Below are 17350 nucleotides of genomic sequence, written 5' to 3'. Positions count from 1 at the left end.
TGTTCTTGAGGTCATTTTTGTAGTGACGTGTTTTTTCCATTTGTGGATAATAGCTTTCGTTGCTTAGCAGAAGTCTAAAAAGAAGTGCTTTATAAGCCTTTTCTGACTGATGTCAGTTACTTTATTTCTCATCTGTTTTGGATTTTTTTTTTTTTTGCGTTGTGTAGCAAATTTTTGAAATTATTTGGCCAGATTCATTTTGGCAGGCATGTTGTATTTAATTTAGTAAATTTTTTCTTAGTTATTCTTTTTTTTTTTTTTACAGCAATTTATGTTTGAGTTATATTAGTCTAATATTTACACTCAACAAGCTCCTTTCCCACCCTGTCACTAAAATACACACACACACAAATAAATAAAAACCTTGCTGGCAATATTTTTTGACAGTCTGGATCGGTGTGTGTGTGTATAAAAAAAAAAATAATAATCCCCAAATGCAGAGAGAATATAGTCATACATTTAGATATAGTTCCCATGCAAAATCTGTGAGCTAAGTGGTCATATTTGGTATAGCCAATAAATAACATACATACTGTTTAGAGTATTGTGTTTCTCTGTGGGTTCTTGAGTCACCGTAATATTTTTAGACAACCATGGTGACTCAGTGAACTCAGGCTCTATACTGTCAGTTTTCTAAGATATCAACTTGGCTACAATTACCATTCAATTTTCAGAGTAGAAAATGTATGACTTCGAGTGCTATTTTTTTCCTACTTCATACTTTGTTTTCTTCATGGCCCTGCCATTCTCATTTCCCTCCTGCAGACAGTGACAGAATTGAACATAAAGTTGACCGTTTTTTAAAAACTCACATTTACCTTGCTGTCACACTGTTCACTTTAAAAATATATGCCATGTTCCTACATCTTTCTTGCCTTCTTTACACTTGTCAGCTGTCATTTTGATTTTGAGGGAAAATAAAGCAGGTTGTCAACATCGCTGGGATTAGCTCCATCCATGAAAGGATTGCAATAAATTACTTCAGACAGGAACCAGAAATGTTGTTTGTCATGTAGGCAGCAATTTTCAAACAAAAGTTGTGAGGGGTTCTACAAGGACAAATATTGATCTACCAAAATCATGCATTCCATAAATTAGATAGTCATTTCATTATAGGGTTGACTCATGACTCTTTCTGTAGGGAGACTTGGGAGAAGTGACGGGGCTTCAGGGACCCCCAGGACCTAAGGGCGAGCCTGGAGAGCCTGGATATGTGGTGTGTATTCACGTTTATCCAAAGGTTTCTATGTTCTTGAAAACATACGGTTTCATCAAGCGTAGCTCGTGAACCAGGAGCAGATAAGCAAAACTAGCCACTCCAGCTATATAGCCTGCTTAGAAGAGATGTGATTATGATGACGCAAGACATTAAGTCATCAAATATTGGATAACCTCATCTTGGGTTATCATTTCTCTACCATTGCGAAGATGATGGCTGTCCAAGCATCACATTTTATGGACGTGCCTATGCATATAAAAATGTTCATTATAGCTCCATCAAACAAGTGACTCATGTGCACGGTCCTCCTTCATAGCTTTTCACAATCTTGTTTGTTTTCTGGGGAACAACACTCAACCTGAAGTGAGCTCATCAAGCAGAGAAATAGCGAAGGAATTAGTGCAGGCTGAAGTGCTTATACCTCTTACATGTTCTCTAACGTGATACGTGTGCAAAATTCGATACCATCTTTGAGACGGATCCTTTCGCGAATGTCATTGCTCTAAGTGTCTCTGAGGGAACATAGATATTGCCCCCCCCCCCCCCCACCTACATTTTATGGTCTTTGTTATTTAAGACTACAATAAAAGTGATAAAACCAACTCAATGGGTGTCTTTAATGAGGCAGCCCTCTTCAAATAACTGTTGCTCAATTGATTTTTGCCTGTAAATGGATGATGAAGGCCTGTATTTCTTTGCTCACTTTTATGACTGGATGTAATGATGAAGTTCTCCCGGATATGGTGTAATTGTTAATCCCAATCCACCATTTTGTATAATATACAACATGGATTGTGGGGCTTGTTAAACCACAGTCATCACTGTCCTCTATCTTGTTAAGTAAAGGGACGATAAGAGATATGATGTTCGTTTCTGCCCATGAGATTTTGACACTTTTCAAACTGTTTTCACTGTAGAAATGTGTTATGCATGAATCTTTATTGACATTGCAAATGTGCAAGTACAGAAACGAAGCATGAAAAACAATGACCAACAGAGGGCCTGTGCGTACTCGCTCTTTAGCGCCCCAGGATCTTAGATAAGGAGTGAAGACACAGGCGGGGTCGGGTGAGACAAAGATGACATTAAAGATTTTATTCAGTTTTTTTCTGATTAATTTCTCATGTTGTCATGTAGGGTGATGGGCTGTCTTTATCCAGAGGCACCCGTGGCCCCAAGGTAAAGCACTGACGCTGCAGATCATCACCCACACCATCCATCTAGTGTCCACATTGATCTGCTCATCCTATACATAGTGATATTTATATATATTTATTGACATACTTTTTGTTGAGTGTGTAAAAATGATAAATATTTCTCACAGAGATGTTTTGGGAAACTAGTTAACTCGGGATTAATCACAAAGTACTTACACTATTTTTTTTAAACTCCTGTTAAAGAACATAAAAAGTGGACACCTAATACAAATATCATTGACTCTTTTAGTTAATTGATACCAAATTATTATAGTAATTCATAAACTTATTTGAATTTAATTAGATGCACTATACAAGTTCAAATGAATGTAAAACATTGAGTCATCGATTTCTGTCACTAGGTGGCATTAGTGTTTCGTGTTGGATGTTGATAACAGCAACAGGTAAATTTTTCATTTCAAATTAAGAGAAAAGTTAATTAGAACATGAAGCAAGTCGTTGATTCCTGTCCATTTTATTCATTGTAAATTACAAGACCCCAGTCACGACTAAATACAGTATATATATATATATATATATATAATATTTATGATTGCTGAATTGTGATATAGCCACTCCTTTGTACAACATTGTTAGTTTTAATTCATACGTCAACATGTCTCCTGCGTCGTGACTGGAATTCCCCAAGTAGGCCAACAGTGCTTTCCAAATAAGTAAGTAATAAGTAATTTATTTATTTATTTATATAAATTTTAAGTAATAAATAATATTATTTTCCAAATAATAATAATAATAATCCATTGATCGATGTTGAAAAAACAAAATTTGAACACGCTAATTTAAAGCATTTTGTTTCTAAATATGTTTTGGTTTCCAATAGCACTGTTATGAGGGAAAACCAAATTACATATTGTGTACCCTCAGCATGTGTAGAGGTTTTTGTTTTTTTAAATAAAAGCAGATAAGAACCTGTGCACACCACTGGCCTTGAAAATACATTTCCTCCCCTTCAAGCTGCAAAAGGCAAAAACATGAAAGCAAAAATCCATTCGGGTCCAGTCTAAATACTTAATGATCATGCAGTGCAGCAGCTCTCCAGGAGCTTCGGATTGAGCCGTCTGACTGCGGCCTTGTTCTTTTGTCAGGGGGAGCGAGGAGTCCCAGGACTACCTGGAGAGCACGGTGATAAAGGCGAGCCTGGAGAGAGCATCACAGGCATGCCTGTGAGTATGATGTTGTATGTGATTGTTCTCCATATTCATTATTTACCTTTACGTTCACATCTAGACCCAGTAAAAAAATTCACTTTTTGTTGAAAATGGATGTCATTACTGCTCGATGCTTCCTGCCGTGTGCCCTGCATTCATCCCCCATCATATATCTTGCGCAATGCACGTTTCCCCCTCGCTGACATGATTGCAAGGGAGTCTGTCTTCTTTTAATATAGAATTGTTGGAGGCAGAATCAATGTGAGCAAAAGGTGTCTAACACAATAGCTTTATTGGATCCCTGGTGCTAGAGGGCAGACGGTGTTAACAAGCTGCGTGATGTGTTCTCAGGGCCCCTTGGGACCTCCAGGAAAGCCAGGAATTGAGGTTTGTGGAGTATACCCTAATCCATGGCATGAAAACATACATTTTCTTTGACTTTCAGCTTGTTGATACTGCAACCAACTGTGTAATAATAAGTGTTATACAGTGGAACCTCTAAAATGTTACATTTTGGAAAACTGAAACGTTCCGGAAAAAAATATCTCCCCAGTCAAAATTTGGGAGTTCAAGCCATCATCATGTGAGAGGCTTCATACATATAAATGGAAGGATGGAAGAGCCACTTTGAAAATGTTTATTTGTTTAACACCTCAAATCAGTCAAGCAAGCAATTATATATTGTTTATGTGTTCTGGTTAATTTGAAAACAGTTTTCTGTCAAGGGTGATACAGCAAGTAGTTAAGTTTTTTCCAAGATTTTGGGGTGGCCAAAGGCCCTATAGCCCACTAAACCGGTGCTTCTCAAACTTTTTTTGAGCCACGGCACACTTTTTACATTAACAAAATCTCGAAAATTTCAAAATCTCAAAATCTCGAAAATCTCGAAAATCTCGAAAATCTCGAAAATCTCGAAAATCTCAAAATCTCTCGGCACACCACCCATAGGAAAAAAAAACCCATTTAAACTCAAACGGCTATAGTGTTTCATTTTTTAACGCTTATAATATATCTACTGTATATCATTGTGCAACAAATTCACATAACTTGGAAAAGCTATGAAATATTTATCCTCACCTGATATACAAGGAAAGGAAAAGTAAAACTTTTTTTTTAAATAAAATGAGACATCTCCAATGTGGATTGTGTTCAACTTGGAGTTTCACAGTAAATTATTTAAACATTTTCATTTGCATTTGCCAACTGCTATTTTTGACTAAGGGTGTTTTTCAGGGTCTTCGTGGAGCCCCAGGTTCACCTGGGCCTGCTGGAAATCCAGGAAGAGAGGTGAGCGTTCCCATCACTCCATCCACCCCCTGCCACGTGCACAGATTAAAGCCAACATAATGACTGTCAGCTCATTGGGGCTGAACCAGACTGTTAGATCACACATTGCCACCAACTGTGACGGATGTGAAAGTACAATTACAGTGCAGCATGTACGCTTAATTTCATTCCCTGAAGGATTCTTAGCGTCTCTATTTGTCTCACTTAAAGGGTCCTTCTGGCAGACCGGGCCCCCCTGGCCCTGCTGGACCTCCAGGTGAACCAGTAAGTTTGAAAATCCCTTTTGCGCATTTGCACCGTGAAGGTAAATGTACTAATGCAGCTTCAGTTTGGGGGTAATTTGCAGCTAAACTTGCTGTTCACGGCCTAATGTTACCTTCAGGAAGTTAGCGGCGCTTATGACTAATTGACAGCCCCCTGATCGCTCACTCCCCACCACTGTTTGTGTCTGTAGTTTTCATCGAGTTAACATCTGCATCAAGCCAGTGGTAATGAGGGCTGCTGCTTGAAAAAAAAAAAAAAACGTAGTTATTATGAAGGAATTACAATAATAAAGAAATCACATGATGTACCATCGCAACAGTCACAAGTCGACTACTGAGCGCACCAAATTTGCTGCAGCACAGACAAACCAAGCAATGTAGCGTGATCAATGATTGCGAAGCAGTACGTATCATCACGAGTCATTTGAGTCAGGTGTGTCTTGACCTTCTGAGACTGACTCACAAAAAAAACATTGCTTTAAATTAGGACTGTCAAAATTAGTGTGTTAATTTTGAGTTAATTTAAAGTTCCTTTAACGCCACAAATTTTTAAAAGTGCGATTAACTTAACTTACTTGGAAAAGCCTGTACTGGGGGAAATCCAGTCGCAACGAATTAAAAAAAAAATGAATCGCCTGACACCCCTACTTTAAATGTTTGCGCATATGTACAGTAGTAAAGATTCACAAACCACAGCTTGTAACACAAGGACAACAAATTAGAAACAAAAAAGTGGCATGATGTGAAGATTTTGTTGTCTGGCAACACAATTATTCAAGTGTTTCCTTCAACGTTGCAGATTGAATCAGTAATAGTGAAACATATTTCTGAAGTGTTCATGGTTTTCTTCTTTCAAGGCAGGCATTAAAAACTGCATTATTAACCGCTGTCTCCAGCACCAAATGAACACATCAATAGTTGTAATATAATGAATGTACTAGCCTGAAAATGTATATGTTATTTTTTTACTTTTTTTCTCTCTTAGACTGCACTACCAATCGTTGGAGATATGGGGGCTTTGCTCAAGGTATTGTATCAGTCTAAGTAATGATAATTGCAGCTTTCCAGGGTTGAATACATTATTTTGCCATATAAATGTGAACGGCTCATTGTGTTGCTCATCTAGAAATGTACGGCTTGCATTAGCCAACAGTGCAATGTTAAGCCCTTGAGAGCCTCCATCAGGATGCCTGGCATACTTTTAGAGAGATGTGCATCTCTCCCTGTTTCCAGGCCCACTCACTAGTAACATTTAGAAAGAAGACTTTATGTAAACTGCAATATATACATAACATAAAATGTGAATGCAACACGTATTTTGCGCTGCCATTTTTTATGAGATGAATTGAAAGATAAATGAACAGATATCATTTTTATATTTAGATATTTAGATTTAGATTTATATTTTGTGTCCATAGAAAAAGTCTAAAATAATACACGGTAAGCTAAAAAAAAAAATGGAAGCAAAAGCAAATGTGTTGCGTTTATATTTTTGCTCAGCAGAGAAACATTACAGCAGTCTAAGGTCAACATTGATGCAAAACATTTTAAAAATGGTTACTAGAAAGCATATTTGGAACTCTTTGCTGGAACATACCATTTTCTAACCATGCAGTGAGAAAGCTTTTTTGCCAGCACTAATGTGACAATAACAAAAGCTTTAGAAAGTCTTGTGCCGTTTCGACAGTTGTTAAATGAATTTTCTCTAAAAGCTATTTTTCTTTTACAAAATATTAATTTGATTCCCTGAAAACCAGATTCTTGTAATTTCACCATTTTCATTTCAATCTCTTACTTTCCTTTCATATACTCTGGTATTTTCTTGTAGATTTTGCATTTTGAAATATAACTGCAATACAGCTTATAATGGCACCGTACGCATGTTACAATCTGCTGCAAGTTGCAGTCCTTATAGAGAGAATGGATCAGGAATGGTGATATTTAAAATTCTCGCCTAAATGTCACAGCCAATGAGTTTGACAAAGTTCACCACTCACCTCGATGAGAGACGCTGTTGGTGGGTTCATATTATTTCTGCTATGCAGACATTTAAAGAACACTTTGTGTCATCTAGGGTCTCATCCTCCACCCTGGGATGTAACATAATAAATGATGAAAATGCCGTGTTTGGCTCAGACTTGATGATATCTTATTTGTGTCACCACATTTGCTTCCTCCATCACCCTCCCCGTGCTGCTAGAATGCCTGCAGTGCTTGCCAGATGAGAGTTTCCGGGCTGACTGGACAGAAGGGAGAGAAGGGCTACCCTGGAGTGCTTGGACATGACGGCATGGTGGGAGAAAAGGTACATGTGACTCATTAGTAAGATCCGGTAAACACGTATAACCCAATCGTGTCACTTTGCATTAAACCTATAGAAGGGGAGACTGGGGCTTGGTGTCACACTTTTTACACACTTGCTGTCCCTTATTCGTTTGTGTGTGTTTGTCGTCCCAGGGGGACCCAGGTGTAAGAGGTCCAATGGGGAATCCTGGGAAGGAAGGCCCAAAGGTTGGATGGAGATATTAACATATGTACATAATTTTAAAACTTTTAGTCCATGGCTTGTGACTTTAGATTTCAGAAATCTCTTGTAGCCTAACCAGCTGTAGAGAAAGTCATCTTTTGTGCTCTGATACGGCTTTGCAGCAAAAGTTGTTGCTATGGTTACACTGTTGCTCCACACTGATGCAAAAAGCATTTTCTTTCTCTCTCTCTCTCTCTCTCTCTCTCTCTCTCTCTCTCTCTCTCTCTCTCTCTCTCTCTCTCTCTCTCTCTGTCTCTCTCTCTCTCTCTCTCGCTCTCTCTCCCATACACACACACACATACATACATATATATATATATGTGCGTGTGTGTGTATGTGTGTTTATTTATTTCCATTACTGGTTCTGCCGCCTCACAGGGAGTAAAAGGAGAGCGAGGCTTCTCTGGCCCTACAGGAGATAAGGGTGACGAGGTGAGTGCAAAGAAGTCGAAGAAGTTGGAAAAAGGTTTACATTCAGTTATTCCTATGCCAAATCTAATGACCTTTTTAGTCTAATGCAACATATCAAAATTTCTTTGAAGCTAGAGGTGCACAAAGCGGGCGGCAGGTGTTTTTATGCGAATAACAGAGGTTTGAAAAAAGATCTCAAACTAGGTAGATCCACCCAGTGTGAACCGTGAATATGCAGGGGAACACTGTACACTTTGTGTGCCTTTCCTAATGGGAACTATTTTTGTAGACAGGTTCACGTATACTCAGCGTAAAAACTGGCAGATATCAGTTTACTGTGTTGAATATTTCTCATGCTTAAGGAATGTGTCAGTGGTAATATTTGCACATCCTCTGAAATCTAATATAATCTCAATTTAATGATTATCATTGTTTACTGCTGGTAGAATGCTGAAAAAAACATTGTAAGCCATCAATAAACATGTCAACATTATCAATGGGTCAATAAATGCCACCCTTAAATGTCAGTCGACAGAAAAATGTGTACAAAGCTAGTCTATTTGAGTGGCAATATGAAGAAGCTTCCAAACAACATTCAAACTATTTAAATTGCTTATAAAAAGGAGAATTTTGGCTCAGTTGTTGCCATAAGGACTCTATAGCTCTTTTGTTAGCGGACCAAATTGTTGTCAGTGTTTAGCATTAACATTTGTTCTGTAACCGTACGTGACTGGCCGGACCCCAAAGCAGACCAATGAAAGACTAACTCAAAGTCTTTATTCCATTAAAGTACTAATTAAGAAAAAAATGGTAACATAAAGCACTACTAATGAGTAGAGTATTCTTTAACACAGTACCAAAATAAAAGACTAATAAACATTAAGCGCTATTGCAGAGGAGGAAAATTGTTTTTGCAAAGTACAAAAAAATAACATAAATCACTACTAACAGCTAGGAATAAAACTGAAAAACAACAAAGTCCATCCAACGAGAAGCAAAATGCAAAATGGGAGCAAGACGGAATACAGCACAGCAAATGGCGAAGACAAAAGAGCAATCTGGCGTCTTCCTAATGTGACCGCAGGTCTCATGACTTGGAGCTGACTATCAATTGCTCTCAGGTGCGTACTGTCTTGCTCCGCTCCTCCCTGCACCACCGAGGGGAAACAAAGAAAAATACGGGGAAAACCAAACTGACAGAAAAAATCAATCAAAACTCAATGTGGATCCTGACAGTTCTTGATGCACCTCAACTCACCCCTTCCTGTTGACCAGGAAATGGCAACCCCTTTCCTCAGACACCCAAAATGACCTGGACCATAAATGGCGGGTAGCTGTTGATAAGCAAAGGAAGTGGGCGAGGAGGAGTTACCATAAAAGGGGTCAGCTGACTGGTGACGAGCTGGAGGAGGGCAACTTGGAAAACTGTCATTTCTAGACTACAAGCCGCTGTTGTTTAGCGACAATAGGGTTGTGAAAATGTGGGAATGTCTTGCTTTGGATACTGTTGTTTTTTTTTATACAAATTTTGTGTACGCGGTTTATATTCAACAGTCCTGAAATTACAGAATATCACTGTTGTTTAATTTGACGCAACTAATAAAATTCCATTGTCTCAGGGGCCTACTGGAGTTCCGGGTCTTCCTGGAGTGACAGGTCGCACCGGGGAGCCGGTAAGACGCTCATGTTAATTCGTCGTAACAAATGATACACATTTTGATGCTGAATGAAAAGTTTACTGTTCTGTTTTGTTTACAGGGGCTCATGGGTCGCCCAGGTCCGATGGGTCAAACAGGACCTAAAGGGGAAAGAGTAAGAATTGTTGTTTTAGTTTATTATTTTGCATTTCCTTCATGTGTGTTTCTAACATTTTACAATTTTCATTTGTTTATTTATTTATTTACAGATTATTTTAATATTAATGGATTTCATCTGCTTGGAACTGTGTTTAGAAAGCATTTTTGTTTCACCAGACTTCTCTTTCTGCTTTGTAAATGACAGGGAAACGAAGGAACTCCTGGTCGACCAGGCCTTCCAGGACCTCCAGTAAGTTAGGAGGCAAAAAAGACAAAAAGCAGGCTGCTAATTACAAATATGCTAAGTGTGGGCATTTGACTTAATATTTAAAGAGAAATCAGGATAAATAGTTAATTCTGATGGAGGCTTTGTTTTTGTTATTTTTTTTACCTTGGTTATTAGTAACGCTACCAAGAATGGGTATTAGTAAAGAAATACAAGTACAAATTAAAGAAAGAAAAACAATTTAAAAAATTTAAGTTCTGTTGTACACACCAAATTTGGATGTCATTCTGGTATTATAAACATGACAAACATTACAGTCCCTTTTTGAACAAAAGTCTAAAAGTTAGACAGTGGCAGTGCTGGTCCGGTTGGCATCTTTTAGTGCTATTGCAATGCTATTATTATTTTCCTACACTTATCAGCACACAATTTAGAGGAATCAGTCAGTTAATACATTTCCAATGTAGACAGCATGCTGAATATTAAAGAATGGAATTCTAAGCTGCTGATTGGTCAAAGCGGGAAAGGCGGGACATTCTGCACAATACGTCGAGCAGATTGGACGATGCGGTTCTTGTGCACGTCTACCTAACTTTTTTTTTTACCAATCTCGGTAATGGATTGTTGTAGGGGGAAAAAAAGCATGAACATCTTTACCAGCTAAAAGTGCACAAAGCGCCTCTCGCTGTTCAACATTTAACAAGGAAACGGTGAATAATTCTACGAGTACTGAATTAATTGCATCGTCTATTCATTCATGTTAGGTTTGTTTGTTTCCCAATTCCACGGCGTTTGCGCTTTCTGGTGTCGTCACAGCTGAATATCTCGCCCCCCACCAAACACAATATCGCTTTGTGATTGGCCCGTACAAAAAGTGTACAGATCGGTGAAAATCAACAAGATGTATTCTCTGGAGTTTGTGAACTCACAAATGCTGTGAGAATTCAGCTTGCAGAGCAAAAACTAAGAAAAGCATGAATCACTTCAGGAAGTGATCCATTCAGTCATGTTCAGTCAAAAGATAAAATATTTGTTCTTTTGAACGAAACATGTACTTGTATGCATGGTCAAATCCAAAATCCCAAGGTTGTTTTTTTGTTTTTGTTGTTTGCTAGTCGAGCACTGGACAGAGGCAAATAATAAGCTGAACTTCCTTCCATCTAAAAGTTGTTGTTGTTTTTTATAGATTCTTCCTGTTTGATTGCAATATGTCCCCTTTCTAAAGTAATTTTACATTGGATTATATTTTTGTTACTTTTTAAGGGAGTTTTTGTTGAGACTGAAAACATTTCAACAAATGCTGTTTTGATTTAGGACACATGACTGCCTTGATAATTCTTCCATGCACAATTGACCCTGAGTCTGTTTTCACTCCACATCACATTTAGTGCAAGATGAGAGCAAAAAATGACAAACAAGTACAAATATGATGACATTGTGACAAACCTCTTGCTGGCATTGAACCATGTTCGCTTCCGGTAAAAGGCCAGTGAGTAAGCGCGTCCAAAACCAATCTATAATTCATCAGGCGTCCCCTTGAACCCACCTCACCCCCCACGCACCCTGGCCTCATAAAGTGCAGTCTGGGAGGACAGGGGATGGCTCAGTGGCCTGAAAAGGGCACAGGCGTCCACTTGCCTCTAAATGAGCACCTTAACTCCCTTTCTATTTTAAAAGCTTTCATTCGATGATCTAAATGGGGCAAAAACATGTTTGTAATGGAACACTTACCCAAGGAGTCATGGTTGGATCCTCATTCTCGCACTTCAAAAGTTGTCCTCACTTTTTGGAATACGTTAAGCTTTATGAAGTTCGCAGTTCTCATTGTATTCTCTTCTCACCCATCACGTCTCATTGTGAAATCACCAAATGAGGTATTGATCGCCCCCGTGTAGCTTTTAAAGGTTTAGCAGTAAATACCTGCCTGGGGCCTACTGTACCGACTCTTGATGCTTAAGAATCTCAGCAAGGAAGCTCTGTGGGATGAAATGTGATGTGATTTACTGCTGCTTGTGTTTTAGGGGGTACCCTATGTGGAGGGCAATGGGATGAGCAGTCTGTACAAGCTGCAGGTAAAGACCTTTATTCAGTGTCGTTGTGATACAGTGATGCATGGAGTGCGCTGTGCAATGCCATCAATCATCTTGGCAGGAAAAAAAAAGTCTATGCCTGTGGTTAAAATTTGTTTGACCCATATTGTGGAAGAGAAAGCCATAAAGTCAAAATCCTGTCTTTTCAGAGTGGTGGAGCTATTTTAGGACCCCCTGGGGCTCCCGGTGCTCCGGTAAGTGTTAATCATCGTTATGCCTGAAGTGATTCTTTCAAAGTGCACGGTGAAGAAACGTCAGCAGACAGACATGTTGGTTCGAGAGAGCCATCGGCCCTCCAGTGTTATCTTGGCTTCTGAAGCCCTCGTATCGCACTCAGGCACATTCATTGAGAACTGCTGCTGCGGCTAAGAGGCTTCCTGATTCTCAGACAGATGTCTCTGACCTGCCCCGGGATGCACAAAACATCAGCGATTTGCAAATGGAAGGCAGAGTTCGGCCACGTAGTGTCAAGCCAAAATGGCTCAATTTGAAATTCCCCTTGCACTGCTCTTCCTTATCAGGCAGTTTGTAATCTCGTCAGGCCCAGGGAGACATCCAATCTAAGGCCCCACAGGGATCATTCCTCCACAACACCTACCGTGGGGGGACAAAAAAGAATCTCTACATTTCAATCTTAAGGATTCTTCTCCCTCTGCTGCCTCTTTTATAGACTAGCATTAGTCTTGGTCATTTACATGTAGCACAATGCATGTATAATTTACATAATTCCAAATATGGCGAATTTCCTGGCGCACGCTGCAAATATGTTGATTCATGTGTGCTAAATAGAATCATTTGCATAAGGTTCAATGCAAACATGACCCAAACGAGAGGACTCATGTAGCGTCATATGTTCCTGTTAGTGCGTATGTCTTTTTTTTTTTAAGCGCCTGGTTTGCGCACTTATACCTTAGCATAATGACTTCCGGCCCTCCCACCGTGCGTAAGCGGCTCATGTGTGCGCACCAAGCAGCAATGCGTCACTTATTGAAGTCTGAGGCTGTAGTGGAGCATGGAGTTTTTTCAGACATGTGAATAGAAATACATTGAAATTTGGAAAATATATCACACTTTAAATCTGAAATTAACTTCCGTAGTGGGTATATGTCATCGCCAGTGAGACGTGTGATACTTGGCTAACACGCTATTTTGAACGAGCATGTTTCTTCATTCTGTATGGAATAATTGCAATAAAAGTAATTTAATCAAAACGCTGTGCTTACGACCTACCGCATATTTGAAGATCCATCATAGCCAACCGTTTATCAGCGGTGCCAAGGTTGCCCCACAGTCGCGGGAGAATGACTTAAACGTATTTTACAAGCAAATCAGATCAAATCAAAACAAATTATTCAAAAATCGAACTCACCATTCCACTATTACGATGACTGCAGTTTTGAAACTCCAAGCCACAGCAGCATGTTTGAAGCGGGCAGGCTCATTGGCAGTGAAAGAGTTCGCTGTGCCGATAATTTTTCACCAATCAATATCGTATAATATGTGACTGCAAACATTATTCAAATCATAAGACCCATGTTTATTTTATTTAGGCTTTGTGCTGATATCATTATATTGAGCAAGTGGTCATAATATTATGGATGGAAGGTGTATAGCGTATTCAATAACCATCGCAGACAGTAGCAGAAAACCACTTTAGTCCATATACTGTACATTATTTTTCTTAGAGGAATTGTCACATTTATCTGTTCTTTTTTTTAAGGGCCCCAAAGGAGATGAAGGACTTCCAGTAAGTTAAAACTTTGTTTTTTCCTTGAAAGATCTATTGTTGATTTGATGGGGTTGTTTGTTTTTTAGACCCAAGCAAGCTAGAGTTGTCCCTTTATTTCAATCAATGCACTCTGAAACCTCCAACTGCGGGACTGCAACACACACACAAACTATGATGTCTCCTGAAAATATGAAATAGTAGGACCACATTGTCTTGCTAGCAGGAAGCCATGAATCTTCAAATGCCCCCCCCTATTCGACCCCTACATTCTTCCTACTGATGCCTGAAAACAATCCATACAGACGTGGAAACAACTCTCCTGCCATCGCTGTGAATTCTTTATTCGCATGGGGCCAATTGTAGATTTTATTGTTTTGTTGCACTGTGATTTTTCACCAGAATGTTAATTTGACATTTTAATAAATTGTGTGAGCGGCACCAGTGCTGTGGCGGAATTGCCTCAATCCATCTCACAGCTGATCCCCCTGGCTGCCCCGCTCTCCCCTTAACCGCGCTCCCTTGCTCGTGACAATCTACATGTGTGACAATTACCTGCACAATCCATCTATGTCGGGGCCAGTAGCCCCTCTTTTCCATGTAATGGCGTTTCTTCATGGCAGCTTGAACAAAATGAGCTCAATAGAGGCCATCTCTTGTTCATGCAGCTGCGAATAGCTCTCTATTTTTAGGGCGCAAAGTAAGCTTGATTGGGATTTTTAAAATGGGGCGGCTCTTTCTGCGTCTCGTCTACAGCCGGCAAATTGTGACAGCGCACGCCATAGATCATATAATATAATGCAGTGAGCCTGAAGTATTGTCCCCTCAGGATCATCTTCGTATTGACGCGCAAAGGGTCGTATTAACACCCGACCGAGTGTGCCGAGAGCAGAGATCGAAACGCGTGACGTCGTGTGTCACGAAGAATTTCATTTACCGTGAGCCACGTAGTTTGGATCTATATTTGATGTCCTAACAGTTACTGACAGCCATAAAATAAGCACACCTTCCAAGAGCTCATCAACTGCCCTTATAAGACAGTCAGACCAAAATAGCAACAGTAGATGAAACCAATTTTAGTCTTCACAAGCAGTTATTTTGATTATTTTATTTATTTATTTTACATTTACACAGCTGAGTGTGTCCTTTTTGATTGCTTGTAGGGAGAACCGGGGCTCATGGGATTACCTGGGCTTGAAGGTCTACCGGGTGCTAAGGTAAGCAAAAGCATCTAATAAAAACAAAAAGTAATTAATTGAAGAACTGCTCTGGATTAAATATAAAATACATACAGTTAAGGCCAAATGCCTACCCTGACATAGTAACTGACAACGTCAACACCAAAACGAAATGACCCAACGACCCAACCCAAAACACAGCCATCATAACACTTTTTTGGGGGGCTTCTGACAGTGTATTCATCACCCTCAGTCTTTCAGCTTGAAGTTTCCTATTAGATATTCAACAGCGCAATGTAAAAGCCATTTTCCTATTTGGCGGTTGTTTTTACACTTTCCAGCAAAGAATTTGAACAAGTAAACGACAAATCAAGCATTTATTGGTGCTAATCAGTCAATGTGTGCCCAAATGTGTATAGTTAACGTCTTTTCAGTTATTTTGTCAACACAAGCATGTTTACTGATTTCTTTTCTCAACTGTGGTTTGAAAGTTGCACTTTCACCATTGAAGGGGAGAAGAGGGCTAAAATAAAATAACTTATTTATCATGAAGTGGTTATGTTAGTTAGTAACAACGTTAATGTTAGTTGGTACAAATCGTGTTTTCAAGTAAACCCTCAATTTGTTCTGATTCAGAACCTTGACAATGATGTACTGTTATGTTTGTACTACAATATCAATTCTATATACACTGTGTCTGTAACGTTTCCTTCAGGGTGATGTTGGCCTGTCTGGTCCACCTGGAATTCCAGGCCCTACAGTAAGTTGCTTCCTTTTAGTCATATTTATTGGTCACTTCAATAGGTACACCTACATTTTCCTTGGCACTTGTCATGGGTGACCTAACCCAATCACAGGACACATACAGACGTTCAACTCTCACTCACATTTACACCTATAGGCAAATTAGTGTATCCAGCATCTATTGGGGGACATAATATAAGAAGTGCATCAATTGTGCAGATGTACCTAATGTTGTGGCCATTGCGTGTTCATGCCAACTCGTGTCTCAGCTTAATCATCTGTGTTTTTCCAAGGTTCCACAACACTACACAAGATAATTACCAACTGAGATACAGTGGCAAAAATAAGTACCCCCCCCCCCCATTTCAATGACAGGTTTTGTGATATTAAAAAAAAAAAAGAAACGGCCAAGGTAAATAATTTCAAGTCTTTTTGTGAGCAACTCAATAGGAAAAAAACTGAAATCTTTTCAAATAGGGAAGCAAAATAAACAACTGAGATGATGTGGTTGCAGAAGTCTAGACACTCTCTGATAGCTGGGGATGTAGATGTTTTTGGATTCAACCCATCATGTTCAAACTCAATTTAAATAGGAACCAACACACACTAACCATCATTTTAGGTGCCTATGCTTAAACTCAAATAAAGTTCTGATGAAGTAGACTTTTCCTGACATTTGTTTTGCATTCTAACACAAGCCTGAAGGTTTTCTCCCAAAATTGGCAAGTGTCCAGTTCTTGGTGATGTCACTTTTGTGCCGTATTTTCTCCACTTGATAATGACTGTCTTCACTGCAGCTCCCTGGTTTATTAAATGACTTGGAAATCCTTTTGTCCCTCTTCCTGATACCTTTGAACAATGTGATCCCTATAATAATGTGGAAGCTCTCTGCTTGTGCTGTAAGATATATGATAACAAAAACTGAGCTTAGTTTTGGTTAATCAGAGGCACTGACTTGCATTTAACATGAGTTTTTAAAAAAAATCCTGAATTAGTTGTACAGGATAACTATGATAGAAAAAGTGTTTTTTTTAATATCACAAAAGCTTGGTATTTGAACAGGGGTGTGTAGACTTTTTATATTCGCTGGATAACCTGCCGCGTCTTTGTACTCTGCAGCTTGGTTCTATTATAAATGAGAGGCTGCCGAGTTCCTCCACACATGACACCATTGAGGGTCTGTCAAACACTGATGATTATTTTCTTTTGCCTTTGATTGACAGGGGAAGCCCGGCCCTCGGGGAGAACCAGGGATCCCAGGGGAGCCGGTGAGCAGCAGCCTCCAACTCTCTTTGAGCTGTCAATCCGGCACATCATTCCTTTATCACTCCTGACTGACACGTTGGCTCGTCTCTGTTCTCTGACAGGGTGAGAGGGGGCCACTTGGAGAGACGGGGTTCCCGGGACCCGAGGGACCGCAAGGTGTTGCTGTAAGGATTTACATGTATTCGATTGGCCTGTGTTTATAATCGCAGCTACATGCTCCCAAAGTGCCTTAGCGGCATGTCCAGGCTGTAA

General features: G+C 39.5%; 1 protein-coding gene across 3 annotated transcripts in view; it reads left to right on the top strand.

Moving 5' to 3' along the window:
• The window catches only part of LOC147163988 (uncharacterized), a 120516-nt gene that overhangs the window by 82725 nt on the left and 20441 nt on the right, over window positions 1-17350 (top strand). For all 3 annotated transcript variants that reach the window (XM_086092936.1, XM_086092935.1, XM_086092937.1), the window contains 20 exons: window positions 1142-1216; window positions 2357-2398; window positions 3522-3599; window positions 3936-3971; window positions 4818-4871; window positions 5082-5135; window positions 6120-6161; window positions 7335-7439; window positions 7592-7645; window positions 8040-8093; window positions 9692-9745; window positions 9831-9884; window positions 10074-10118; window positions 12116-12166; window positions 12334-12378; window positions 13905-13931; window positions 15074-15127; window positions 15804-15848; window positions 17056-17100; window positions 17200-17262. In XM_086092936.1, the coding sequence (XP_085949062.1) occupies window positions 1142-1216; window positions 2357-2398; window positions 3522-3599; window positions 3936-3971; window positions 4818-4871; window positions 5082-5135; window positions 6120-6161; window positions 7335-7439; window positions 7592-7645; window positions 8040-8093; window positions 9692-9745; window positions 9831-9884; window positions 10074-10118; window positions 12116-12166; window positions 12334-12378; window positions 13905-13931; window positions 15074-15127; window positions 15804-15848; window positions 17056-17100; window positions 17200-17262 (1077 nt within the window). The remainder of the gene's footprint in view (window positions 1-1141; window positions 1217-2356; window positions 2399-3521; window positions 3600-3935; window positions 3972-4817; window positions 4872-5081; window positions 5136-6119; window positions 6162-7334; window positions 7440-7591; window positions 7646-8039; window positions 8094-9691; window positions 9746-9830; window positions 9885-10073; window positions 10119-12115; window positions 12167-12333; window positions 12379-13904; window positions 13932-15073; window positions 15128-15803; window positions 15849-17055; window positions 17101-17199; window positions 17263-17350) is intronic.

Source organism: Leptonotus elevatus, chromosome 13, assembly GCF_054856555.1.
Source record: "Leptonotus elevatus isolate MCC_2025b chromosome 13, RoL_Lele_1.0, whole genome shotgun sequence".
In the NCBI taxonomy this organism is placed as follows: Eukaryota; Metazoa; Chordata; class Actinopteri; order Syngnathiformes; family Syngnathidae; genus Leptonotus; species Leptonotus elevatus.
This window is presented reverse-complemented; position numbering and strand designations above follow the sequence as displayed.